Source organism: Oncorhynchus tshawytscha, unplaced genomic scaffold, assembly GCF_018296145.1.
Source record: "Oncorhynchus tshawytscha isolate Ot180627B unplaced genomic scaffold, Otsh_v2.0 Un_contig_766_pilon_pilon, whole genome shotgun sequence".
Lineage (NCBI taxonomy): Eukaryota > Metazoa > Chordata > Actinopteri > Salmoniformes > Salmonidae > Oncorhynchus > Oncorhynchus tshawytscha.
Window position 1 is genome coordinate 1958643 of NW_024609833.1, and position 27902 is coordinate 1986544.

At 43.6% G+C, this 27902-nt stretch overlaps 2 protein-coding genes across 3 annotated transcripts in view; one reads left to right on the forward strand and one right to left on the reverse strand.

Moving 5' to 3' along the window:
* Positions 1–481: 481 nt before the first annotated feature.
* On the forward strand, positions 482–8790 carry rab14 (RAB14, member RAS oncogene family). 2 transcript variants are annotated; one of them, XM_024418337.2, is made up of 8 exons: positions 482–637; positions 1515–1573; positions 1790–1843; positions 2272–2449; positions 4738–4804; positions 4920–5007; positions 5129–5159; positions 5268–8790. In XM_024418337.2, exons 2-8 carry the CDS (start codon positions 1522–1524, stop codon positions 5443–5445), a joined length of 648 nt encoding a protein of 215 aa, XP_024274105.1. In that variant the 5' UTR covers positions 482–637; positions 1515–1521; the 3' UTR covers positions 5446–8790. The 2 variants fall into 2 exon arrangements, with proteins under 2 accessions (XP_024274105.1, XP_024274106.1); XM_024418338.2 differs by lacking the exon at positions 1515–1573 and having other exon boundaries at positions 497–637; positions 1828–1843.
* A 3531-nt stretch (positions 8791–12321) lies between these two features.
* LOC112249544 (centriolin) overlaps positions 12322–27902 on the reverse strand; it is a 111888-nt gene continuing 96307 nt past the window's right edge. The window contains exons 27-34 of the mRNA XM_042319556.1: positions 23309–23628; positions 22844–23120; positions 20835–21063; positions 17202–17395; positions 15803–16018; positions 15299–15361; positions 13403–13582; positions 12322–13195 (exon numbers count right to left, since the gene is read on the reverse strand). Coding sequence (XP_042175490.1) covers positions 13100–13195; positions 13403–13582; positions 15299–15361; positions 15803–16018; positions 17202–17395; positions 20835–21063; positions 22844–23120; positions 23309–23628 — 1575 coding nt within the window. The 3' untranslated portion in view covers positions 12322–13099. The remainder of the gene's footprint in view (positions 13196–13402; positions 13583–15298; positions 15362–15802; positions 16019–17201; positions 17396–20834; positions 21064–22843; positions 23121–23308; positions 23629–27902) is intronic.

The window sequence follows — 27902 nt, forward strand, 5'->3', positions numbered from 1 at the left end:
AAAAGTTTTTTACTTCAAGCATTGTTGTTATGGGCTTGTAAGTAAGCATTTCACTGTACGGTTTACACCTGTTGTATTCGGCACATGTGACAAATAAAATTTGATTTGTGCCCCCCTCCAGCCAGGCATTATCCTGCATGTTTTGAGGTTAGGGTGTGTGTCCCAATATCTATAAATGTCACCCCTTTTGCAGTCAAATATTTTTCACAACAATCCATTTCATAAATGAGAGACAGAGATTTTTTTTTAAAGATGGTTGTGTTTTGTTCTACATTTGGTAGGGGTATATCAAAAACTAAAGCCATTTTTGAGGATTGGCCACTGGCCTAGCTTAACTTCTTTCAGAGTGAAGTAACTGGTAGCTTTTTAAACGGTCTTTTCAGAGTAGCTTCCCCAACAGTGTCATTTATACACATCATCACATAACTTACACATCATTGGAAAAACCCCATGGGAAAAAATGATCACTTCCATATCCGTGCAGCATTAGCTGAGTGTACTCCTGTCCAGTAGGTTGCGGTATACAGCTGAACTTGGTTGCGCTAGCTGTTATTGATGAAGAATTGTGAAAGCCTCTTAAAAGGACCGATTTATCAGATCGCCGGGTTAGACTGCTAGATAAGTATTCAAATACAAGGTAAAACAAAGACATGTATCATGTTTATCTGAAATTGGGGAATTCAAGTTTGATACCGCTCAACGTTACTTTAAATTAGCTAAATGCGTAACGTTAGCTAGCTAATGCTAACTTGAGCAAGAGTCAGCTAGCTAGCTAACTAGCTAGCAACTGAATGGGAGTTCCCTTTGGCCAACGTTACAATTGCCAATGTAGAACGCTAGGTTTTCCCCATTACATTACTGTTTCGTCCTTTTCCTCTGATCTAGCTAGCACCACATTTTCAAAAATCGAATAGGCTTAATTTAGGGTGTGTTCGTAAATGGACTTTTGAGTGCCAGAGTGCGCTCTGGGCGTTTTTAAATTCACAGTGTTGTCAGATTGTCCGTTCGTAAATGAGCGTTCAGAGCGCACACTGGACGCTCTGGCGGAAGAACAGGGTTCGAGTGTTCTAACCTCACAACGGCAGTCAAGCACCCAAACTAACTGAGATAACAGCTCACTCTGACTATTTTACTCACCCTAGCAGTTGGTGGCTGTTGCTGTGCTGTTGGCAACACGTTAATTACGTTTTTATTCAACCGGTGTTGAGCGTTCATAAATTCATCAGGTTTTCTGTGCTCTGACACACTGACGAGAGTGCTCTGAAATCGGAGTAGATAGCCAAAGTGAATTTGCAGTTCGCAATGTTTATTATGGCATAGGCTAGATGACGAGAAAATGTATTGGTTTGCTAACTAGCTAGCTAACGTTATAGCTAGCTTATGGTTTTCAATTCGAGCTTGACTGTTGTAATGGGCCTCCGGCTGTGGCATGGTTGTTTATAGTTTACATTCTGGTTGGTGTTATTGCTAGCTAGAACGTTTCATTAAAATTGACGTTCCTTTCTTTATTCAAGAGCCGAAATGACTACTGCTCCATACAACTACTCCTACATCTTCAAATACATTATTATTGGTAAGTGGATTCCCATATTTTACATAGCTCACTGAAATGAATCTGAATGTTAGTTGATGTCTCATGAGAATACTGCTTAAGTGTACATACTTATCCTCTTTTATAAATTAGCCCAACTACAACACTCATCCCATAAATCTTCAACATCACTGTTTCATATAAGCCTTTGAATAATTGTAAGTGCTGCCTATATTGCTTTGTTTTCTCCCACTACAGGGGATATGGGTGTAGGGAAATCATGCCTGCTTCACCAGTTCACAGAAAAGAAATGTGAGTATGGTCTAAAAAGCAGTGGTGTCTCCTTTATGGAAGATTGTACACAATCATGTTACTGTACCACTGCATGTTTACATAGTTTACTTTCCATTCAAGGTTACATAATCCAGGGATGTATTCATTAATGCACACTAGCAAAACATTTTGCAACAGAATCAAGTGTTTCTTCAGTATCATAATGACCTTTATTTGCCAAGTACATTTACATTAATATACAAACAGAATACAGGCAAGTCAACATAGTCACCATGAAGAATAGGATTTATTGGACAAGTTGGGATTAGACCCTCCTGTTTTACTTTAGTTTGGTTCCTAGTGAATACACCTCTGTTAACAAACCAAGAAATGTGCACTGCACTCAAGATACTCTCTTCAATAGATACTTTTAGTAAGCTAATAGGGCCTATCTGTTTTCCCAACAGTCATGGCAGACTGCCCCCACACTATTGGAGTCGAGTTTGGCACAAGGATAATTGAGGTGAGCGGCCAGAAGATCAAACTGCAGATCTGGGACACTGCGGGACAGGAGCGCTTCAGGGCCGTCACACGCAGCTACTACAGGGGAGCAGCAGGGGCACTCATGGTCTATGACATCACCAGGTAGGCCAGGATCTCAGCTGGGCTTTACTTGAAGTGACTATCAGGGCCAGCACCAGAACTAAACAGTTGGACGCGCGTTGGATTTCCATAAGGGGACAAAAATGTTTTACGCTAGAACTGCTTTGCTTCGAGGGACCCCGCCCCCCTCTTCAAGCTAATGAGCAGTCATTCTGATTGCAACATTCTAACAGTGTTATTAATACATTTCATATATGCTATCGCAAATATAATAATTTGGTTGTGTTTATGAAGGTCTTAGGTAAGAATACGATTACATTTTTCCCCCAAATAACACACAACCATTTTCATTAGTTTGTTACTGTTGGATATACACTACATTACCAAAAGTATGTGGACACCTGCTTGTCGAACATCTCATTACAAAATCATGAGCATTAATATGGAGTTGGTCCCTTCCTTTTGCTGCTATAACAGCCTCCATTCAGCCACGAGCATTAGTGAGGTTGGGCGATTAGGCTTGGCTCGCAGTCGTCCTTCCAATTCCTGCCGAAGGTGTTCGATGGAGTTCAGATCAGGCCTCTGTGCAGGCCAGTCAAGTTCTTCCACACCAATCTTGACAAACCATTTCTGTATTATCCTCACTTGGTGTACAGGGGCATTGTCATTCTGAAAGGGCCTTCCCCACAACTGTTGCCACAAAGTTGGAAGCACAGAATTGTCTAGAAAAGGTGTAGGCAACCCTGGTCCTGGAGTGAGGCAGGCACTTCATGGTTTTGATTTAACCAACCTGGAAGACCAGGTGTGTTGAATTTAGGCAATCATTGAACTGATCAATTATCTCAGTTGGTCAAGTGTGGTGCCTAGCTGGAACAAAATCTTGCAGTAGCTGCGGCACTCCAGGAACAGGGTTGCCAACCCCTGGTCTAGAATGTCATTGTATGCTGTAGTGTTAAGATTTATGTTAACTGAAACTAAAGGGCCTAGTACAAATCATGAAAAACAGCCCCAGACCATTAGTCATCCACCAAACTTTACAGTTGGCACTATGCATTTGGGCAGGTAGCGTTCTCCTGGCATCCACCAATCCCAGATTCGTCTATTGGACTGCCAGATGGTGAAGCGTAATTCATCACTCCAGAGAATGCATTTCCACTGCTCCAGAGTCCAATGGCGGTGAGCTTTACACCACTCCAGACCACACTTGGCATTGCGCATGGTGATCTTAGGCTTGTGTGCGGCTGCTCGGCCATGGAAACCCATTTCATGAAGCTCCCGACAAACAGTTCTTGTGCTGACATTGCTTCGAAAGGCAGTTTGGAACTCGGTAGTGGGTGATGCAACTGAAGACAGACAATTTTTACGTGCTTCAGTCCTGTTCTGTGAGCTTGTGTGGCCTACCACTTCACGGATAAGCCGTTGTTGCTCCTAGATGTTTCCACTTCAAAATAAGAGCACTTACAGTTAACCGGGGCAGCTCTAGCATGGCAGAAATTTGAAGAACTGATTTGTTGGAAAGGTGGCATCCTATGACTGTCCCACATTGAAAGTCCCTGAGCTTTTCAGTAAGGCCATTCTTCTGTCAATGTTTGTCTTCTGTCAATGTTTGTCACACATTGCATGGATGTGTGCTCAATTTTATACACCTGTTAGCAACGGGGATGGGTGAAATAGCCAAGTCCATTAATTTGAAGGGGTGTCTACATACTTGTGTGTGTGTGTGTGTGTGTATATATATATATATATATATATATATATGTATCTATCTATCTGGTGCTGTCTGGACAAAAAGAGTATGACATGCCATAGTATTTTTGTCCAGACAGCATCACATACACGGGCCACACACACTGTGATAGAGGAATGCTGGCTCGGTTGACTTATGAGCTTGATGCATCTTTCTGTCGGCTCGCGTCCCGTTTAAATAAATTATCAATATTTGATTTGGACGGGCAAGGGGATACGGTAGAGCGGACCAGGCCCCTTAAGGCCCGCCCATAACGCCGGCTCTGGCGACTATTACATTGATTATTTATCTAGCCTCACAGATTAAGCCCTGGACTAAAAAGCATGTTTAATGGAGAATGTCAATTTAAAGTGCTTTTTAAATCCAGGCCTATGGAAAATCTGGGTTTCGGCAAACCAACCCATAAGGTGCCCAGCATTTGAGTGTTGAGAATTAGCATGGATTCAGTAACCCCATTTAACCTTTTGTTCAATTTCCATTGTCTTGTATTCACAATGACTTATCTGGTATTATGTCTTTGTACATTTGAACTGAAATTATATTATTGTTATGGTTCCAAATGTTCTCTTGTCCTTTCCTGTAGGAGAAGCACATACAACCACCTTAGCAGCTGGCTGACTGATGCTAGAAACCTCACCAACCCTAATACTGTGAGTCAGCCAGCTGGAAATCTGAACTCCTGATCAGACTGTGGGATGTCTTTACAAGACAGTTGTATATTTCCATGCTGCCATGACAACCCTGGCCTGTGTGCTATCTCTCCAGGTGATCATTCTTATTGGTAACAAGGCAGACTTGGAGGCCCAGCGAGATGTAACCTATGAGGAGGCTAAGCAGTTTGCTGAGGAGAACGGTAAGATTTATCACTGCAGATCTCCATGTACTGTAGATCATGGGAAATCAAAGTTGGAACAATCACTTTCTATTTGCAAAAACTTTTCTTATGAACCTAATTCAGTCTTTTGTTTTTGTAGGTCTATTGTTCCTAGAGGCTAGTGCAAAGACGTAAGTTAACACACCCAAATGTGTTCACTTGCATAAAAGAGTGCATTGAAGTTACTAGGGGACTAGTCAGTATATTGTGCCTGAGTCTGTTGTTTTCCTGTAACCCAGGGGTGAGAATGTGGAGGACGCGTTCCTGGAGGCAGCCAAGAAGATCTACCAGAACATTCAGGACGGAAGCCTGGACCTGAACGCCGCCGAGTCTGGTGTCCAGCACAAGCCCTCCGCCCCGCAGGGGGGACGGCTGACCAGTGAACCGCAGCCTCAGAAGGAAAGCTGCAGCTGCTAATGACCCCACCCACTGACCCTCCAGCTGACCTTTGCCCCCTGTGCCACAGCCTCCCTCTACCACCCAGGAGCCCACATGCCTCCACCAAGGCACTGACATGACAGTCTGGGCCCCAGTAGGCTCTGAGCCAGGGATGGGCAATATACCATTCCCAGCCATCTCTCTCTTTCTCTCTCTGTCTCCCTGTATCTATCTCACACGGCTATGCTGTATGTCCCCATAGCCTACATAACCCAGTGCACCCAGCACCTATGATGAGATGAGCAAGCTTCATGGGTCACACATTGTGATTAGAACACAGCAACAGAGAAATAGGCCTTTGTGGCTGGCTGGCTGCTCTACTGAAGAAAATGCCTTTTTCTATCCACAGAAGAAACCATGATGTGCATAACTATAAATGGAATGATTCATCACTCTTGTGGTGTTTTGAATGTAGTACTGTTTTAATTCAAATTAAATTATTAAGAGTGGCTGCAAAATACTCAGCAAACAGGCACAGATACCAAAGATAATGGATGCATGATTCACTCAACGTGTATAACCATTTACCAAATTGTTCATTCTTTTTAAACGTTTCCGGAGGTTTTATCCGTCTTGGAATACGTTGGATTTACTTTTTGTTCGATATAATTAATATAAAATATTTGTTATTTTTGTACCCATTTATTTTAATGAACATTAGTGGGAAATGATGGGTACAGTATCATGTTGAATATGAGTGTGTGAAAGACCAAATTGTCAAATTTCTTAGGTGCCTCAATGAGAGAGGTCTGACCTGTAGCATGTACTATTGGAAAGTTAGAACACTGGGCGTTGGAGTCCAAGAGAAATCTTTGCACTTTTTGTGATGTGGTCTGGAGGCCGTTTCGGTGGAGATGGAGCTCCAGCAGGGGGGTTTTCACTAGAAACTATACGGAAGCAAACAGGGAGGGACAAACCTAATTGTCCAATGAATACACCCCATCAGTAGAGATTCTGATCAGTGAGACATCTCGGATGCCCACTCCAGCTGTGACTCAAATGGGAGTATTGTATGTGGATCTATGGTGGCTGTGAAAATTGGTCATCCTGCTCAGCCCGTGGCTTTGTATTAGAGGGATATCTCTCCTATGTCCCCTGGGGCACTTTAGTAGGACTTAGCTAGTGAACTGAGGTTGTGAGGTGGTTCAGCAATGCACCTCTCCCTGTGATTGATGTAATCTCAGGGACTTCATCTCACTGCTTGCATCCCAAATTGTACCCATAGGACTCTGGTCAGAAGTCGTGCACTGCATAGGTAATATTGCGGCATTTGGGATGCGACCCTTGATCACACCCCCCATATCATTCTCTCTGTGATTGTTTTTGCCTAATTTAGTGTTAACTTGTTACGCAGACTAATGTAGAACGCCGTTCTGTAAATTCAATAGGCTACTATATTAGATTCATAACTATATTTTGATATATTTTACTGCCTCTCTTCAGATCATATGCACAGATTGTACAAAACATTAGGGACACATTAATATTGAGTTGCACCCGCTTTTGCCCCCAGAACAGCCTCACTTTGTTGGGGCATGGACTCTACAATGTGTCAAGCTTTCCACAAGGATGCTAGCCCATGTTGACTCGATGCTTCCCACAGTTCTGTCAAGTTGGCTGGATGTCCTTTGGTTGGTGGACCATTGTTGATACACAAGGGAAACTGTTGAGCATGAAAAACCCAGCAACGTTGCAGTTCTTGACACCTACTACCATACCCCATTCAAAGGCACAAAAATATTTTGTATTTTTTTGTCTGGTTTGTTCCGATTCTAATAACACCAGATTCATTCCCTTCTTGTAATGGAGCATCGAGGAGCGCTGTCTGAGCCACGCAGATATCTTAGCTACTCACCTAAAGCGGTTCCTGTCCCTTTTCTTCATGTCTTAGCAGGGGTGTATTCCAGAGGAGGCTGGTGGCAGGCCCTATAGGAGGACGGGCTCATTTTAATGGTAGAAATGGAACGGAGTCAAACAAGTTGATTGATGTTACGATTCCATTCCAGACTTTACAATGAACTCTTCCTCCACCAGATTCCTCTGGCATAAACACTATGAAGCAAATGAAAGCAAATGGGTAAGGACCTACCTGAATTTGTCCAATAACAAACCCTTGTTTTTGTTGCAAAATGTTTTCTAATGCAAATCGTTTTGCACTAATGAATACACCCCAGAGGATAGGAAAGCTCATTCCTCAACCATTTCACAACAATAATCTCCACATTGGGATGACCACACGTGGTGCATTCTGTAGAGAGCTTAAGTTTCTCATGTTTTGTGAAATATATTTTTCTTACTAATCTTTCATTGAAGTCATTCCATATTTACCTTTCCATTTACCTTGACATCACTGATGTACTTGATTTCTTAGTTGGAGAGATGTCGAGCTATGATTCTGAAGGCTTTTTTTTTCCCCCAGCAGAGGTGTTAGTGTGTTATGTTCAATCTGTATTTCAGGGCCCAGTATCGCAACGCAGCAGTGGTGTTATCTTGAAAATGGGCTTAGAAGATACAACTGTAATGCAATTTCTCAAAGCTCGATCGATGCACTGTAAAAAGACTGGTCCAGTCCGCCTTTCACTCAAGTTTTTTGGTGGAATGAAGAGACTGGCTAATATTAGTTGTGGTGCTTTTCCCCATGCGGTCTCCTTGGAAGTGTTGAGAAGGATTTAAATTGGTCTCATTAAATGTAGCTCCATCACGTAAGCCTAGTCTCATATTCACAAAGCAGCTGAGTGGGAGAGAATCTAGGATCAGGTCCCACCCTGTCCATGTAGTCTTCATTATGATTCATATAGATTCATTATGATCTAAAAGGCTAAACTAATCCTGGATCCACACTCTTACTCTGATAGGCTTGATACATATGGTCCCTGGTCAAAAATCTTACGTGTTGGAATTGGTTTACTGATGGCTAGCCATTTCTGTTTGTAATGATTTTCTTTGATTAATGTAACATTTTTGTCTTGAGCAAATGTACAATTGAGTTTGCATAATGTAATTTCATTATTGAATTACTTTATTTAGATAACCATTATTGTACATTCTTTATACTCTTGTGAATCTAAGCACAGATGCTCTTGACAAGACCAGATTATAAAAAGTTTCTGTGTAATAATACTTGCTTTGAAGGACCACCTCTTTAACCATGGTAACATATTTATGGATAAACAACTCTTAATCTCAGTTGAGCTTTCTGTAATTAGATTTTGTTCTGGATTAAGGGCAATCTTGTGTGTGGTAACTAGGGATGTGCATCTTTCCCTTTAAAGATGACTCGGTACGTATCTATACTGAAAAAATAAATAAATGCAACAAGTAAAATGTTGGTCCCATGTTTCATGTGCTGAAATAAAAGATCCCAGTAATATTCCATACGCCAAATATGTTTATTTCTCTCATTGTGTACACAAATTTGTTTACATCCCTGTTAGTGAGCTTTTCTCCTTTGCAATGACCACGCAGCCACCTGACAGGTGTGGCATATTAAGAAGCTGATAAAACAGCATGATCATTACGTGCACCTTGTCCTGGGGACAATAAAAGGCCACTTTACGATGCCACAGATGTCTCATGTTTTGAGGAAGTGTGCAGACATGCTGACTGCAGGAATGTCCACCAGAGCTGTTGTCAGAGAATTGAATGTTAATTTCTCCACTATAAACTGCCTCCAATGTCATTTTAGAGAATTTGGCAGAACATCCAACCGGCCTTACAACCTCAGACCACGTGTAACCATGCCAGCCCAGGACCTCCACATCCAGCTTCTTCTTCTGAGACCAGCCAGCTGGACAGCTGATGAAGCTGGAGTATTTCTGTATGTAATAAAGCCCTTTTGTGGGGGAAAACTAATTCTGATTGGCTGGGCCTGGCTGCCCAGTGGGTGGGTTTATGCCCTCCCAGACCCACCCATGGCTGAGCCCCTGCCCAGTCATGTAAAATCCAAAGATTAGGGCCTAATGAATTCATTTCAATTGACTGATTTCCTTATATCAGTGGTTCCCAAACTTTTTATAGTCCTGTACCCCTTCAAACATTCAACCTCCAGCTGCATACCCCCTCTAGCATCTGGGTCAGCGCACTCTCAAATGTTTTTTTGACATCATTGTAAGCCTGCCACACACACTATACAATACATTTATTAAACACAAGAATGAGTGTGAGTTGTCGTCACAACGCAGCTCGTGGGAAGTGACAAAGAGCTCTTATAATCAATAACTTCTTCAACCATCTTACATATTAAACCTTATTTGTTCATCAAAAATTGTGAGTAACTCAGGTTAATGAAAAGGGTGTGCTTGAAAGGATGCACATAACTCTGCAATGTTGGGTTGTATTGGAGAGAGTGTCTTGAATCATTTTCCACACAGTCTGTGCCTGTATTTAGTTTTCATGCTAGTGAGGGCTGAGAATCCACTCTCACATAGGTACATGGTTGCAAAGGGCATCAGTGTCTTAACAGTGCGATTTGCCAAGGCAGCATACTCTGGAGCAATGCCCAATCAAGAAATCTGGCAGTAACTTCTGATTAAATTTAATTGACGCTCTCTTGTTCAGATATCGGTAAGTGGAGGCAGGGCATTAAAGGGATAACGAATCCAGCTGTTTGTGTCATCCATTTCGGGAAAATACCTGCGTAATTGCCACCCAACTCACTCAGGTGCTTCGCTATATCACATTTGACATTGTCCATAAGCTTGAGTTAATTTGCACACAAACAAATCATACAATGATGGAAAGACCGGTGTGGTGTCCTTGTTAATGCAGACAGAGAAGAGCTCCAACTTCTTAATCGTAGCCTCAATTTTGTCCTGCACATTGAATATAGTTGTGGAATGTCCCTGTAATCCTAGATTCAGATCACTCAGGTGAGAAAAAAACATCACCCAGATAGGACAGTCGTGTGAGAAACCAGTACAAGTGGTCAGGCAATTTAAATTTATGGTCAGTAAAGAAAACTTTAAACTCATCTCTCAATTAAAAGTGTCAATACTTTGCCTCTTGATAACCAGCGCACTTCTGTATGTTGTAAAAGTGTTACATGGTCACTGCCCATATCATTGCATAGTGCAGAAAATACATTCAGGGGCCTTGCTTTAACAAAGTTAACCATTTTCACTGTAGTGTCCAAAACATCTTTCAAGCCGTCAGGCATTCCCTTGGCAGCAAGAGCATCTCGGTGGCTGCTGCAGTGTACCCAAGTGGCGTAGGGGGCAATTGCTTGCACGCACGTTACCACTCCACTATGTCTCCCTGTCATGGCTTTTGCACCATCAGTACAGATACCAACACATCTTGACCACCAAAGTCCATTTGATGTCACAAAGCTGCCCAGTACTTAAAAAATATCATATCCTGTTGTCCTGGCTTCCAGTGGTTTGCAGAAGAGGATGTCCTCCTTAATTGACCCCTCATAAATGTAACGGAAATATACCAGGAGCTGTGCCAGGCACGCTGACTCATCCAGCTGTAACGCATAGAATTCACTGACTTGTATGCAAAACAGTAATTGTTTCCCCCAGCCATATCCGCAGCAGCAGGAATAATTAAGTCCTCCACAACAGTATGGGGCTTGTCTGTCCTAGCCACTCGGTAGCTCACCATATAAGACGCTTCTACCCCCTTCTTACTAATGGTTTATGTTGCTTTTATATATGTCTTACTAATCGAAAGTCATACATTTTCGCTCAAAATATCTCCCGTGGCTTATTTTTCAATATGGCATGTTTTGTTTCTAAATGTCTGCGCAAGTGTGAAGGTTTCATCGGATTGTGAGATAGTACTTTTGCGCTGAGGAAAGGCACTAGTCCCAATATAATTGAACCTCAAATCAATATAGTTCTCATCATATTTGCGTCTCTTCGATGGTCCAATGTCCCTGTCTGTTGTTCAGTGCTTTCCCGGGTAAGGGGGCAGTAGCTCTTCGGCTGCATCAGATGCACAACTGTGTCCATGCTAGCTGGGCTAACAACAAATGTTGAACTCCTGATGCTAGCATTGAATGTGCTCGTGGAAGCAGAACAACTTGTGTCGTTGACAGGTGCAGGTCTGCTGGTAGTAGCAGTACTACCAGTAGAGTTGTAAGTGTTTCTATGGACGTCTGCCTTAAGTTTTTTAAACCATTCATCCATTTTCGAGCAAACGGAATGCGCTGCAGCTACATATGGACCGTTAATGGAATTCCCGCGAGAGAGTAACGGTTAATGTGATTGGATGTTAATTATTTGACTAGGCTACCTGTATTTTACGTTGTGTAGTTATTTAACACTAGATAGTTTAATTTTGTTTTTGGCATTGAAACGAGGCTACTCAGATGAGAAAAAAACCCTCACCCAAATGTATAGCCCCCTTGGAAAATGTAAATGGACTGTTTGAAAATGTGAAGGAATGTATTTTTTTTGTGAATCACAATTTTATTTGGCGTACCCCCGACAGCATTGCGCGTTGTAGGGACTTACGTTGCCCACACGGACCTGCGCAGTGATACTTCAACCATTAGCTATCACAACTGGGCAGCAGAATGGCGTCTGGTAAAATAGTTCCCCCTCATTTGAAGGACAGGTACATTTTCAGGGTGATTTTTCATAATTCCAATAAGGTATCTTAAAATATATGTCTAAAGGAATTGACATATTCAATTTAGCTAACTACAGTAATGACATCACTTTTTTGCTTTTTCACTTTATTTTGGATGTCAATTCCCCCTGGGTGCACGCACTTCAAACCACTTGTGGCCCTATCACCTTAATAATGATATTGTGCGAAGTAACACAACAGTCCCGGCAGATGTTGCACAATTTGATTGTGTTGTAGTAGTGGTGCAGGGGTAAAATCACAGAGGAATCAAGCCAGGGAAAAAAATCCATGACAATTTATGTGTTGCGATAATTGCGTTGCTTGCTCTATAACCTGTTAGTTCATATGCCTTGAAACCCTGATATATAGGCCCAAGGCCGAGACAATAAATTCTACCACACCTTTGTTTAATCACAAAACCGGAGAGCAACATATGTCTATAGTGAAGTCCAGAAAACATATTGATTGTAACAAACAGAATTTTCATGCATTAGCCGGATGCTAGGAATTAAATGCTACCGTGACTGGAAAGCTTGTAAATAAATGAGACATTGATATTGAAAAGTAAAAATAATATACCAATATATCATACAAAAACAAGCATATTCATAGGCAAAAATGTAATTGAATTTGCCCAAAAACTTCTCAAACTAGTTGAGGTAGTGGAAACTATGTTAAGGATACAATACTTAAGCCACACAAATGCATAGTTTTATATATATATTCATAAAAAAAAAAAATCTTGCTTGATGATCCTGCTGACAGGTCAAGTGCACTTTGGATGGATGAGAGACTGTTCCTCTTCACCCTGGGTAAATATTGCTGTGATGGTGGATCATGTTGAGGCATGCCACACCGAACAGAAAGGATGACTGTTCACGCTCTAAGGTGAAGTTTCCCCTAGGCAGTGATCTAGGATCAGCTTCCCTCCCCCAATCCTAACCTTAACCATTAGTGGGGAAATGCAAAGAAGACCCAATATCAGCATCTAGGGGCAACTTCACCCTACACTGAGGCTGGGAGGTTGTCAGAGGCCTGGACGCAGCCTGGGGCCTGGCTACTTCTCAAGTAGTGTAGGATCCAGTCTCACAAGTTTGTGGGACACCTCCGCCTGCGCACTCTCCTGGAGACGCCATTTCTCTGGAGCATCTGGCTAAACAGATCAAGACCGAGACTGTATTGTTAACTGATTTCCACTTGTAGCTTATGGATACAATGGAATCTACATGAACTATTAGGGTGGTTCTAAACTAAATGTAAACAGTACCATGGCATATCACAAATTCCTTTACTGATGGATGAATGTAGCTGCTATAAGTGCTATTAGACAAGGGTTCCTTCCCTTTTTGCTCACACTTACACAGCCTTGTTTAAGTGGGGGCTCAGAGGAGCTCAGAGAGAGGGAGTCCGAGGTGCAGTTGCCGAGCAGTTGGCCCAGCTTGTCCACTCGTCTGCTCAGCCCCAATAGACTCCCCTCGGTCTGCTGCCTGCGCTGGCTCAGAAACTCTTCCTGAGACCACATGCGTCTGCCCAGCTGAGCCTGGCGAGGACAACAGAACAGTCAGAAACAAATGAAGAATAGCATAGATAGGCCTTCCCTGCACATCTGTGACCCAGAAACCTAGGCGTATGTCACACGTCACTACATCACAGGAGAGGCATTTGCACAAAGACATTTTTTTATCAAAATGCGTTTTTTGTCTGAAACGCCTTCTGGAACATGTGAACTTTTATGTGCCTTAATAACAAACTGTTGGTTTAGCCATGAAAAACAAAAACAAAACAGGAACCCCGCTAGCCATGATTGGCCTAACACTAGATAATGGATGGGCTGGACATGGCGAGAGATGAGTTCGGATTGGTTTGCCATGTAGCACGCTCAAATCAAGTTTTGTCATATACACATGGTTAGCAGATGTTAATGTGAACGTAGCGAAATGCTTGTGCTTCTACTTCCGACCATGCAGTAATATCTAATAAGAAATCTAACCTAACAATTTCACAACAACTACCTTATACACACAAGTGTAAAGGAATGAATGAGAATATGTACATAAAAATATATGAATGAGCGATGGCCGAATGGCATAGGCAAGATGCAGTAGATGGTATAGAGTACAGTATATACATATGAGATGAGTAATGTAGGGTATGTAAACATTATATAAAGTGGCATTGTTTAAAATGACTAGTGATACATTTATTACATACATTTTTTCAATATTAAAGTGGCTAGAGATGAGTCAGTATGTTGGCAGCAGCCACTCAATGTTAGTGATGGTTGTTTAACAGTCTGATGGCCTTGAGATAGAAGCTGTTTTTCAGTCTCTCAGTCCCTGCTTTGATGCATCTGTACTGGCCTCGCATTCTGGATGATAGCGGGGTGAACAGGCAGTGGCTCGGGTGGTTGGTGTCCTTGATGATCTTTTTGGCCTTCCTGTGATATCAGGTGGTGTAGGTGTCCTGAAGGGCAGGTAGTTTGCCCCCGATGATGCGTTGTGCAGACCTCACTACCCTCTGGAGAGCCTTACGGTTGTGGGTGGAGCAGTTGCCGTACCAGGCGGTGATACAGCCTGACAGGATGCTCTCGATTGTGCATCTGTAAAAGTTTGTGTTTTTGGTGACAAGCCAAATTTCTTCAGCCTCCTGAGGTTGAAGAGGCGCTGCTGTGCCTTCTTCACCACGCTGTCTGTGTGGGTGAACCATTTCAGTTTGTCCATGATGTGTACACCGAGGAACATAACTTTCCACCTTCTCCACTACTGTCCCGTTGATGTGAATAGGGGGCCGCGCCCTCTGCTGCTTCTCTCCAGAAATCCCAGAAATCTTGCTTGTTTGTAGGTGACCAAATACTTATTTTCCACTATAATTTGCAAACATATTCATAAAAAATCCTACAATGTGATTTTATGGATTTTTTTTCTCATGTTGTCTGTCATAGTTGAAGTTTACCTATGATGAAAATTACAGGCCTCTCTCATCTTTTTAAGTGGGAGAACTTGCACAATTGATGGCTGACTAAATACTTTTTTGCCCCACTGTAGCTATCAAGCATCTCAGATTAGGAGTACTGATCTCGGATAAGCTCCCCTACCCCTTGTACAGTATGTCAATGTGTTCATTGTGATCTAAAAGGTTGAAGTAATCCTAAATCAGCATGGCTACTCTTGAGACGTTTGATATGGCCCTGATTGAACTTTGGTCCAACATGAGATGAAGCATACTGGAATGTAAAGACACGTTGGGGTAGTAGTACCTTCAGGAGGTCCTCCTGCTGTCGAAGTCTCTCTCTTAGCACCTCTCCCCTCCACTGCTCATCCTGAAGACAGACATGCAGAGAAACACAGACCTGTCATCGCTTCAGAGGAATTCCTAGACTGTACTGTACACCCCATCAATCTAAGGAACACAGGCAAGACCTCTGCCTGCTAGTGATGGTAGAACAGCGGTTCTGTAATAATCTTTGTTACAAGGTATTTCGCATGAGGTATGATGAAAAGGGAAGTATGTTAAACTCAAATACCAAAAGTTAACCACAGACACAAATCTTGGGCATTGCTCAAAAAAGCTTTGTATACAGACTTGAAGCCTGGTCTCAGATTGGTTTGTGCTCTTGCCTTTGTCATTGTCAAGCTAAACAATTCCATTAGGTGTTGGCAAGAGCTTGAAATAGACTGGCACCCAGGCTAACAGACTTGTGTGTGCAGCACAAACTAGATATGACAGGGAGAGATGTAAGGTAGCAAAGCTGAGGCATTACAGTAGGATTGCAGGCTAGCCTAGGCACGGCTGGGGTTGAGTAGAGGGGGTAGTTCTCTTTGTGGTCGTCAGTGTCTGAGGAGGAGGGATCTTGGTCAGGCGCGAGGGGCAGCTCTACCATCCCACTGTTCAGCTCTGCCTTGACGTCAGTCTTCAGCCAATGCATGGCTTCCTTGATCTCCCTCAGGCGGCTCTCGCCCCCCTCTTGACTGCGCAGCTGAGGGACACAACAGATTACATAACAGAATGCAACTTCATACTATGTACTGAAAGTGCTCCGGGCGCATGGGCAAGACAAAATATTTAAGTGTCTTTGAATGGGGTATGGTAACAGGTGCATCGGTTTGAGTGTGTCAAGAACTGCAATGTTGCTGGGTTTTCATGCTCAACAGTTTCAAGTGTGTATCAAGAATGTGTTCCTAATGTTTTGTACACTGTCTACATTTGAAGGTCTAACTCTGTAACTAACTCCAACTCTGTAGTGGAGATGGACAGAACATTGTCTCTGAGGCCCATCATCTCCTTGGACACCGTGTCGAGCTCCTTCTGCAGGCCTCTGGACTTCTGGTTGATGCCCTGTGCAGCCTGCACTACCATGGCCAGCTCCCAGCCATTCAGGACATGCATATCAAGCGGTGTCTGAGGAAGGCCCGAAACATTTCCCAAAACTCCAGCCACCCCTTCTATAGACTGTTCTCTCCGCTTCCTTCCGGCAGGCGGTACCAGAGTATCAGGTCTCGGACCAACAGGCTCCGAGACCGTTTCTACCCCCAAGCAATGAGACTTTTAAACAACTAGATAATAGCTGCCCACCCCCACCTAGGTCTCCACCCACACACACACACAATACCACTTATGCTGCTGCTATATTGTTTAATATTATTATTATTTATCTTGTTACCAGTCACTTTCTCCTAATCCCTGCAAATTTTCCACTCAGATTGCCTAAATACGTCAACAGAGACTATGGGCGACACATTTCATTCTTCTTAATCTCGGAAACGAAGAATTGAAATTGCTTCAGATGCTCGATTAGGTTCTGGGGGAAGATGTAGGAGAAAAGATACTAACGAGACTAGCGAAGTCTCCAACCCCCTGAACGGAAACTCACAGCCAACGCATGGGCCAACTGTCCCCTCCCCCTCTGAAAATTAGAAAGATGCGAAATCGTTATTTTTCCAATGATCATTGATGAAAAAATGTGCACCGGAACAGAGTTCCAAATTAGTTCCTCCTTAGTCGTCGCAACCCACAGTCTGATGACAGACGCTACGATACCGTCTGGTTAAAATGGTACAGCAATGAAAAATACGTAGATATCCACTAAGTTTAGGTGAAAATCCAGTAGCCATCCATAGATATCCCTCCCTACCATCTATCCATCCATCCCTATGACCCACCTGTTCTGTCTCCTTTGGTTTCTCTTGGTGGGCGTGCTCGCAGCTCTTCTGGGCCTGCAGCCTGCTCTCGGCACTCCTCCTCTCCTCCTGCATACACTGCACCTCCGCCCGACACGCCCCCAGCTCCTCCTGCAGCGTAAGCAGCTCCTCAGCCCGCTCCTGCAGCTGGGCCTCCCTCTCACACAGCTCCTGCCCTGGGATCACATTCACACATAAACACAGTCATGTAACAAACCTGCTTCAGGTGTGGATGGACAAACCAGGCAGGCAAAAACCAGCAAACACTGCGGTGAATATTGGTGATATGATAGGAGCGAATGATGAAAGATAGTGTATTGAGATCAGACCAGAGTTCAAATAGTATTTGCTTTCTTTCAAATACAGTACCAGTCAAAAGTTTGGACGCACCTACTCATTCAAGGGTTTTTCTGTAATTTTACTATTTTCTACATTATAGAATAATAGTGAAAACATCCAAAGTATGAAATAACACATATGGAATTATGTATTAAACAAAAAAAAAGTGTTAAACAAATTCTTCAAAGTAGCCACCCTTTGCACACTCTTGACATTCTCTCAACCAGCTTCATGAGGAATGCTTTTCCAGCAGTCTTGAAGGAGTTCCAACATATGCTGAGCACTTGTTGGCTGCTTTTCCTTCACTCCGCGGTCCAACTTATCCCAATTGGGTTGAGGTCGGGTAATTGTTGAAGCCAGATCATCTGATGCAGCACGCCATCACGCTCCTTGATCAAATAGCCATTACACAGCCTGGAGGTGTGTTTGGGTCATTGTCCTGTTGAAAAATAAATGATAGTCCCACTAAGAGCAAACCAGATGGGATTCTGCAGCGATACGCCATCCTGTGGTAGCCATGCTGGTTAAGTGTGCCATGAATTCTAAATAAATCACTGACAGTCGCCTGCAAAGCACCCCCACACCATCACACCTCCTCCTCCATGCTTCACTATGGGAACCACACATGCGGAGATCATCCATTCACCTGCTCTGCGTCTCACGACGGTTGCAACCAAAAATCTCAAATTTGGACTAATTTCCAAAGGACAGATTTCCACCGGTCTAATGTCCATTGCTCGTGTTTCTTGGCCCAAGCAAGTCTCTTCTTCTTATTAGTGTCCTATAGTAGTGGTTTCTTTGCAGCAATTCGACCATGAAGGCCTGATTCACACAGTCTCCTCTGAACAGTTGATGGTGAGATGTGCCTGTTACTTGAACTCTGGGAAGCATTTATTTGAGCTGCAATCTGAGGTGCAGTTAACTCTAATGAGCTTATCCTCTGCAGCAGAGGTAATGGGTCTTCCTTTCCTGTGGCAGTCCTCATTAGAGCCAGTTTCATCATAGCCCTTGATGGTTTTTGCAACTGCACTTTTACTCATTGACCTTCATGTCTTAAAGTAATAATGGACTGTCGTTTCTCTGCTTATTTGAGCTGTTTTTGCCATAATATGGAGTTTTACTAAATAGGGCTATCTTCTGTATACCACCCCTACCTTGTCACAACACAATTGATTGACTCAAACACACTAAGAAGAAAATAAATTCTACAAATTAACTTTTAAAAAGGCACACCTGTTAATTTAAATGCATGGTTGAGAGAATGCCAAGAGCGTGCAAAGCTGTCAAAGGCAAAGGGTAGCTACTTAAAATAATCAAAAAAAAAATATATATATATTTTGATTTGTTTAACACTTTTTTGTTAACAACATGATTCCATATGTGTTATTTAATACTTTTGATGTCTTCACTATTTTTCTACAATGTAGAAAATAGTAAAAATATAGAAAACCCTGGAATGAGTAGGTGTTCTAAAACCTTTGACTGGTACTGTATGTATTTCAAACACTTTGGAGCATTTGATTGAGCCTGCGTGTAGCGTCAGATGGGCAGGCTTTGTACTTTGGGGACTATAACATTGGTTCCATGGTGCCAGGTAAGCTCAATCAAGCACCTTTAAAGTATTTGAAAGAAAACAAATATTATTTTAACCCTGGTTGAGAGTGAGAGGATAGTGAGCAAATAAGGAGTCTAAGTCTAATAGGAAGTTTACATACACCTTAGACAAATACATTTAAACTCAGTTTTTCACAATTCCTGACATTTGATCAGAGTAAAAATGCCCGGTCTTAGGATCACTGCTTTATTTTTAGAATGTGAAATGTCAGAATAATAGTAGAGAAAAGTATTTATTTCAGCTTTTATTTATTTCATCACATTCCCAGTGGGTCAGAAGTGTACATACACTATTAGTATTTGGTAGCATTGCCTTTAAATTGTTCAACTTGGGTCAAACGTTTCGAGTAGCCTGCCACAAAATTCCCACAATAAGTTGGGTGAACTTTAGCCCATTCCTCTTGACAGAGCTGGTGTAACAGACAGGTTTGTAGGCCTCCTTGCTCGCACACGCCTTTTCAGTTCTGCCCACACATTTTCTTTAGGATTGAGGTCAGGGCTTTGTGATGGCCACTCCAATACCTTGACTTTGGTGTCCTTAAGCCATTTTGCCACAACTTTGGAAGTATGCTTGGGGTCATTGTCCATTTGGAAGACCCAATTGCGCACAAGCTTTAACTTCCTGACTGATGTCTTGAGATGTTGCTTCAATATGTCCACATAATTTTCTTTCCTCACATGATGCTATCTATTTTGTGAAGTGCACCAGTCCCTCCTGCAGCAAAGCACACCCCCCACAACATGATGCTGCCATCCCCGTGCTTCACGGTTGGGATGGTGTTCTTCGGCTTGCAAGCCTCGCCCTATTTCCTCCAAACATAACAATGGTCATTATGGCCAAACAGTTCTATTTTTGTTTCATCAGACCAGAGGACATTTCTCCAAAAAGTACGATCTTTGTCCCCATGTGCAGTTGCAAACCGTAGTCTGGCTTTTTTATGGAGGTTTTGGAGCAGTGGCTTCTTCCTTGCGGAGTGACCTTTCAGGTTATGTCGATATAGGACTTGTTTTACTGTGGTTATAGATACTTTTGTACCGGTTTCCTCCAGCATCTTTACATGGTCCTTTGCTGTTGTCAGCTCTAGGAGACAAAACGCGTCTCCTTCCTGAGCGGTATGACGGCTGCGTGGTCCCATGGTGTTTATACTTGCGTACTATTGTTTGTACAGATGAACGTGGTACCCTTCAGGCGTTTGGAAATTGCTCCCAAGGATGAACCAGACTTGTGGAGGTCTACAATTGTTTTTCTGAGGTCTTGGCTGATTAATTTTTTTCCCATGATGTCAAGCAAAGAGGCACTGAGTGTGAAGGTAGGCCTTGAAATAAATCCACAGGTACACCTCCAATTGGCATGGCTTCTACAGCCATGACATCATTTTCTGGAATTTTCCAAGCTGTTTAAAAGCCCAGTCAACTTAGTGTATGTAAACTTCTGACCCACTGGAATTGTGATACAGTGAATTATAAGTGAAATAATCTGTCTGTAAACAATTGTTGGAAAAATGACTTGTGTCATGCACAAAGTAAACAGACTTTCCAAAACTATAATTTGTTAACAAGAAACTTGTGGAGTGGTTGAAAAATGAGTTTTAATGACTCCAACCTAAGTGTATGTAAACTTCTGACTTCAACTGTAAGTAGTATAAGTTATTTTCTGCTTACCAAGCAGAGGCATGTGCTCTTGCAGCACGGCACACTGCTTGTGGTCCCTGGTCACTACTCGCCGGCTCCTGTCCTCCATGTCGGCCACTGCAGTGTTGACCTGCTCCAGTCTGAGTGTGTGCTGGGCCAGAGAGCTCTCCTCAACCTGGCTCTGGGCCTGCAGTTCCTGGAGCCTCTGCCGCTGCCTCTCCTCACGCACTTTGGCCTCACATTGCAGCCCCCGCGCACACTACACACACACAGAAATAACTACTTCCTCCATTGCACTTAAGCAGAGTTGTAGGTTTGAAATGTTGTGAACCAATACAGCTATGGAGCCATTGAGTATACAGTTGTGGCCAAAAGTTTTGAGAATGACACAAATACTAATTTCCACAGTTTGCTGCTTCAGTGTCTTTAGATTTTTTTGTCAGATGTTACTATGGAATACTGAAGTATAATTACAAGCAAGTGTGTCAAAGGCTTTTATTGACAATTACATGAAGGTGATGCAAAGAGTCAATATTTGCAGTGTTGACCCGTCTTTTAAAAAGACCTCTGCAATCTGCCCTGGCATGCTTTCAATTAACTTTCGGCCCATTCTTGCATAATCAATGCTTAGAGTTTGTCAGTATTTGTGGTTTTTTGTTTGTCCACCTGCCTCTTGAGGATTGACCACAAGTTCTGAATGGGATTAAGGTCTGGGGAGTTTCCTGGCCATGGACCCAAAATATCAATGTTTTGTTCATCGAGCCACTTAGTTATCACTTTTGCCTTATGGCAAGGTGCTCCATCATGCTGGAAAAGGCATTGTTTTTCACCAAACTGTTCCTGGAGGGTTGGGAGAAGTTGCACTCGGAGTATGTGTTGGTACCATTTTTTATTCATGGCTGTGTTCTTAGGCAAAATTGTGAGTGAGCCCACTCCCTTAGCTGAGAAGCAACCCCACACATGAATGGTATCAGGATGCTTTACTGTTGGCATGACACAGGACTGATGGTAGCGCTCACCTTGTCTTCTCCGGACAAGCTTTTTTCCAGAAGCCCCAAACAATCGGAAAGGGGATTCATAAGAGAAAATGACTTTACCCCAGTCCTCAGCAGTCCAATCCCTGTACCGTTTGCAGAATATCAGTCTGTCCCTGATGTTTTTCCTGGAGAGAAGTGGCTTCTTTGCTGTCCTTCTTGACACCTGGCTATCCTCAAAGTCTTCGCCTCGCTGTGCGTGCAGATGCACTCACACCTGCCTGCTGCCATTCCTGAGCAAGCTGTACTGGTGGTGCCCGGATCCCGCAGCTGAATCAACTTTAGGAGATGGTCCTGGCGCTTGCTGGAGTTTCTTGGGTGCCCTTGAAGCCTTCTTCACAACAATTGAACCGCTCTCCTTGAAGTTCTTGATGATCCGATAAATGGTTGATTTAGGTGCAATCTTACTGGCAGTAATATCCTTGCCTGTTGAGCCCTTTTTGTGCAAAGCAATGATAACGGCACGTGTTTCCTTGCAGGTAACCATGGTTGACAGAGGAATAATAATGATTCCAAGCACCACCCTCCTTTTGAAGCTTCCAGTCTGTTATTCAAACTCAATCAGCATGACAGAGTGATCTCCAACATTGTCCTCGTCAACACTCACACCTGTGTTAACGAGAGAATCGCTGACATGATGTCACCTGGTCCTTTTGTGGCAGGGCTGAAATGCAGTGGAAATATTTTTGGGGGATTCAGTTTATTTGCATGGCAAAGAGGGACTTTGCAATTAATTGCAATTCATCTGATCACTCTTCATAACATTCTGGAGTATATACAAATTGCCATCATACAAACTGAGCCAGCAGACTTTGAAAATTAATATTTGTGTCATTCTCAAAACTTTTGGCCACAACTGTACAGGCCTATTTCACTATGGCTGCGCCTAAAAAAGTGCACTGTTTTTGACCACAGTAATGCACTATACAGGGAAACGGGTGCTATTTCAGACTACGACTTATTGGCAACAGTGTATGGTGTCTAAATCTTGTCCTGTCATGTTACTTGTAGTTGAGTCTGCCTCTCAGCCAGGTCCGTGTGCAGCTCCATCAGCCGGTGCTCCAGCTGCTCAGCTCTTCGTTCATCCTCCTCCAGCTGCTTCCTCGCCTCCTGCTCCTCCCGCGCCACACTGTCCCGGACCATGACCAACACTCGCACCTCCTCCTCCAGCATCTCTAATTGCCGTTTTTGCTCTTCCACCTGCTCCTTTTGACCACTGAAGATCTCAGACTCCCGGTATAGCTGTTGCTGAGTGGCTGCCGTGTCTCGTTCCATCTTCTGCCTGAAGGATAAGATGAGATGAGACAAGATTTTTTTTAAAGACTTTATTATCCCTGTAGAGAGATTTTGCTTCCGGCTCGTGTGCATACATTAAAACATATCATCAAGCATAGACAAAGGACATATCTTCTAGAAAATTAAAGACAATAAATACAATAATAGAAAAAGTGCAGTTTGAGTGATTCAGACCTGTGTGTGTGAGCCGGTCTCTGCTCCTGTCTCAGCTGGCCCAGCTCTGCATGCAGCCTGTTCAGCTCAGCCTCAGCCACCCGCGCCCCGTCCTCCGCTGCCTCCAAACACCGGTCGGCGTGTGTCCGTCTGGCCTCCAGGTTCCGGCATTGCTCCTCCAGCCTGTTCCTCTCCCTGGCGGCCTCCTCCGCTTGCTCCCGGACTCCCTGCGCCTCCTCTCTCAGCTCCGTCCGGTCCTGCTCCGCCAGCCTCATCTGGCGCTCGCCCTCAGACTTCTGGCGCAATGCCTCCTGCTGCAGCACCTGCAGCTCCACGCGCACCTGGGGGAAAACACAGAGAGACATAAAATACACACACAAAAAACAAATAAACTCCCACTTGTCCCTGAACACATTAAAATGGCACTATTTCGGAAAAGAGCCCTATGAGCCCTGGTCAAACATAGCGCATTAAATACGGATAATAATATAACATTTTGGTCATCTCAGTCCATTTGAACAAATCACAGCACATACAGTGTATTCGGAAAGTATTCAGACACTGACTTTTCCCACATTTTGTTACAAATATTTCTTAGCTCCTCATCGATACCCCATAATGACAAAGCAAAAACAGGTTTTTAGAAATGTTTGCAAATTCATAAAAAATTTAAAACGGAAATATCACATTTACATAAGTATTCAGACCCTTCACCCAGTACATTGTTGAAGCACCTTTGGCAGTGATTATAATTTCGAGTCTTCTTGGGTATGACGCTACAAGCTTGGCACACCTGTATTTGGGGAGTTTCTCCCATTCTTCTCTGCAGGTACTCTCAAGCTCTGTCAGGTTCGACGGGGAGTGTCGCTGCACAGCTATTTTCAGGTCTCTCCAGAGATGTTCGATCGGGTTCGAGGACATTGAGACTTATCCCAAAGCCACTTCTGCGTTGTCTTGTCTGTGTCCTCAGGGTCATTGTCCTATTGGAAGGTGAACTTTCACCCCATTCTGAGGTCCTGAGCTCTCTGGAGCAGGTTTTCATCAATGATCTCTCTGCACTTTCCTCCTTTCATCTTTCCCTCAATCCTGACTAGTCACCCAGTCTCGTCCGCTGAAAAACATACCCACAGCATGATGCTGCCACCACCATGCTTCACCGTAGGGATGGTGCCCGGTTTCCTCCATACACAACGCTTGGCATTCAGGCCAAAGAGTTCATTCTTGGTTTCATCAGACCAGAGAATCTTGTTTCCTATGGTCTAGTCCTTTAGGTGCCTTTTGGCAAACTCCAAGTGGGCTGTCGTGTGCCTTTTACTGATGAGTGGCTTCTGTCTGGCCGCTACCTGGTTGAGTGCTGCAGAGATGGTTGTCCTTCTGGAAGGTACTCAAATCAAATGTTATTTGTCACATGCTCCTAATACAACAACAGGTAGCCCTGTTATTTACTAAATAAACAAAAGTAAAAAATAATAGCAAATTGTCAATGCAAATAGTCCGGGTAACCATTTGATTAACTGTTCAACAGTCTTATGGCTTGGGGGTAGAAGCTGTTAAGATGCCTTTTGGACCTACAGTACCATTCAACAGTTTGCGGCCACTCAGAAAAGCAAATTTTTTGTCCATTAAAATAACATCAAATTTATAAAAAATGCAGTATAGACATTGTTAATGCTGTAAATGACTATTGTAGCTGGCCACCCCTCATAGCCTGGTTCCTCTCTAGGTTTCTTCCTAGGTTCTGGCCTTTCTAGGGAGTTTTTCCTAGCCACCGTGCTTCTACACCTGCATTGCTTGCTGTTTGGGGTTTTAGGCTGGGTTTCTGTACAGCACTTTGAGATATCAGCTGATGTAAGGGGCTTAATAAATAAATTTGATTTGAAACGGGGGATCTTAAATGGAATATATACATAGAAAATGGCCAGAAACAGAATTTTCTTCTGGAACTCGTCAGTCTATTCTTGTTCTGAGAAATGAAGGCTATTCCATGTGAGAAATTGCCAAAAAACTAAAGATCTCTTACAACGCTGTGTACTACTCCCTTCACAGAATATCGCAAACTGTCTCTAAACAGGATAGAAAGAGGAGTGGGAGTCCCCGGTACACAACTGAGCAAGAAGACATAAGTACATAAGTGTCTAGTTTGAGAAACGGACGCCTCAAAAGTCCTCAACTGGCAGCTTCATGAAATAGTACCCGCAAAACACCAGTCTCAACGTCAACAGTGAAGAGGCGACTCCAGGATGCTGTCCTTCTAGGCAGAGTTGCAAAGAAAAAGCCATATCTCAGACTGGCCAATAAAAATAAAAGATTAGATGGGCAAAAGAACACAGACACTGGACAGAGGAAGATTGGAAAAAAGTGTTATGGACAGAGGAATTTAAGTTTGAGGTGTTTGGATCACAAAGAAGAACATTTGTGAGATGCAGAAAAATGAAAGGATGCTGGAGCAGTGCTTGACGCCATCTGTCAAGCATGGTGGAGGCAATGTGATGGTCTGGGGGTGCTTTGGAGGTGGTAAAGTGGGAGATTTGTACAGGGTAAAAGGGATCTTGAAGAAAGAAGGCTATCACTCCATTTTGCAACGCCATGCCATACCCTGTGGATGCCGCTTAAATGGAGCCAATTTCCTCCTACAACAGGACAATGACCCAAAGCACAGCTCCAAACTATGCAAGAACTATTTAGGGAAGAAGCAGTCAGCTGGTATTCTGTCTATAATGGAGTGGCCAGCACAGTCACCGGATCTCAACCCTATTGAGCTGTTGTGGGAGCAGCTTGACCGTAAGGTACGTAAGAAGTGCCCATCAAGCCAATCCAACTTGTGGGAGATGCTTCGGGATGCATGGGGTGAAATCTCTTCAGATCACCTCAACAAATTGACAACTAGAATGCCAAAGGTCTGCAAGGCTGTAATTGCTGCAAATGGAGGATTCTTTGACAAAAGCAAAGTTTGAAGGACACAATTATTATTTCAATTAAAAAAAACATTATTTATAACCTTGTCAACATCTAGACTATATTTCCTATTCTTTTGTAACTCATTTCATGTATGTTTTCATTGAAAATAAGGACATTTCTAAGTGATCCCAAACTTTTGAACGGGAGTGTACATTTGGTGCTGCGGTACTGCTTTCTGTGCGGTAGCAGAGAGAACAGACTATGACTAGGATGGCTGGAGTCTTTGCCAGTTTTTATGGCCTCCCTCTGTCACAGCATGGAATTAAGAGGTCCTAGATGGCAGGAAGCTTGGCCCTAGTGATGTACTGGGCCGTACGCACTACCCTCTCTAGCGCCTTGCGGTCGGAGACCGAGCTATTGCCATACCGGGGGGTGATGCAACCAGTCACGAAGCTCTCGATGGTGCAGCTGTAGAACGTTTTGAGGATCTGAAGACCCACGCCAAATCTTTTCAGTCTCCTGAGGGGGAAAAGGCGTTGTCGTGTCCTCTTCACGACCTTCTTGGTGTGTTTGGACAATGATAAATTGTTGGTGATGTATACACAAAGGAACTTGAAGCTCTCAACCTGCTCCACTACAGCTCCGTCGATGACAATGAGGGCGGGCTCGGCCCTCCTTTTCCTGTTGTCCAGGATCATCTCGTTTGTCATGTTGACGGAGAGGTTGATGTCCTGGCACCCCACTGCCAGGTCTCTAACCTCCTCCTTATAGTCTCATCGTGGTCGGTGATCAGGCCTACCACAGTGGTGTCGTCGGCAAACTAGATGGTGTTGGAGTCGTGCTTGGCCACGCAGTCATGGGTGAACAGGGAGTACAGGTGGGGACTGAGCAGTTTCATCTGTGGATATGTTGGGTTGGTATGCAAATTGGAGTGAGTCTAGGGTTTCTGGGATGATGATGTTGATGTGAGCCATGACCAGCCTTTCTAAGCACTTCATGGATTAAGACGTGAGTGCTACGGGTCGGTAGTCATTTAGGCAGGTTACCTTTGTGTTCTTGGGCACATGGACTATGGTGGTCTGCTTGAAACATGTAGGTATTACAGACTCGGCCAGGGACATGTCTAAAATGGCAGTGAAGACATTTGCCAGTTGGTCAGCGCATGCTCGGAGTACCCGTCCTGGTAATCCGTCTGGCCCTGCGGCCTTGTGAATGTTGACCTGTTTAAAGGTCTTACTCACATCGGCAATGGCGAGCGTGATCACACAGTCGTCCGGAACAGCTGGTGCTCTCATGCATGTTTCAGTGTTGCTTGCCTTGAAGCGCGCATAGAAGTTGTTTAGCTCGTCTGCAAGGCTTGTGTCACTGGTCATCTCGCGGCTGGGCTTCTCTTTGTAGTCCGTAATAGTTTGCAAGCCCTGCCATATCCGACGAGCATCAGAGCCGGTGTAGTAGGACTCAATCTTAGTCCTGTATTTACCCTTTGTATGTTTGATGGTTCGTCTGAGGGCATAGAGGCATGTCTTTTAAGTGTCTGGGTTACAGTCCCGCTCCTTGAAAGCAGCAGCTCTACCCTTTAGCGCACTCTGGATGTTGTCTGTGAATCATGGCGTGTACGTACGGTCACTGTGGGGACAACATCATTGATGCACTTATTGATGAAGCCGGTGACTGATGTGGTATTGTCCTCAATGTCATTGGAGGAATCCCAGAACAT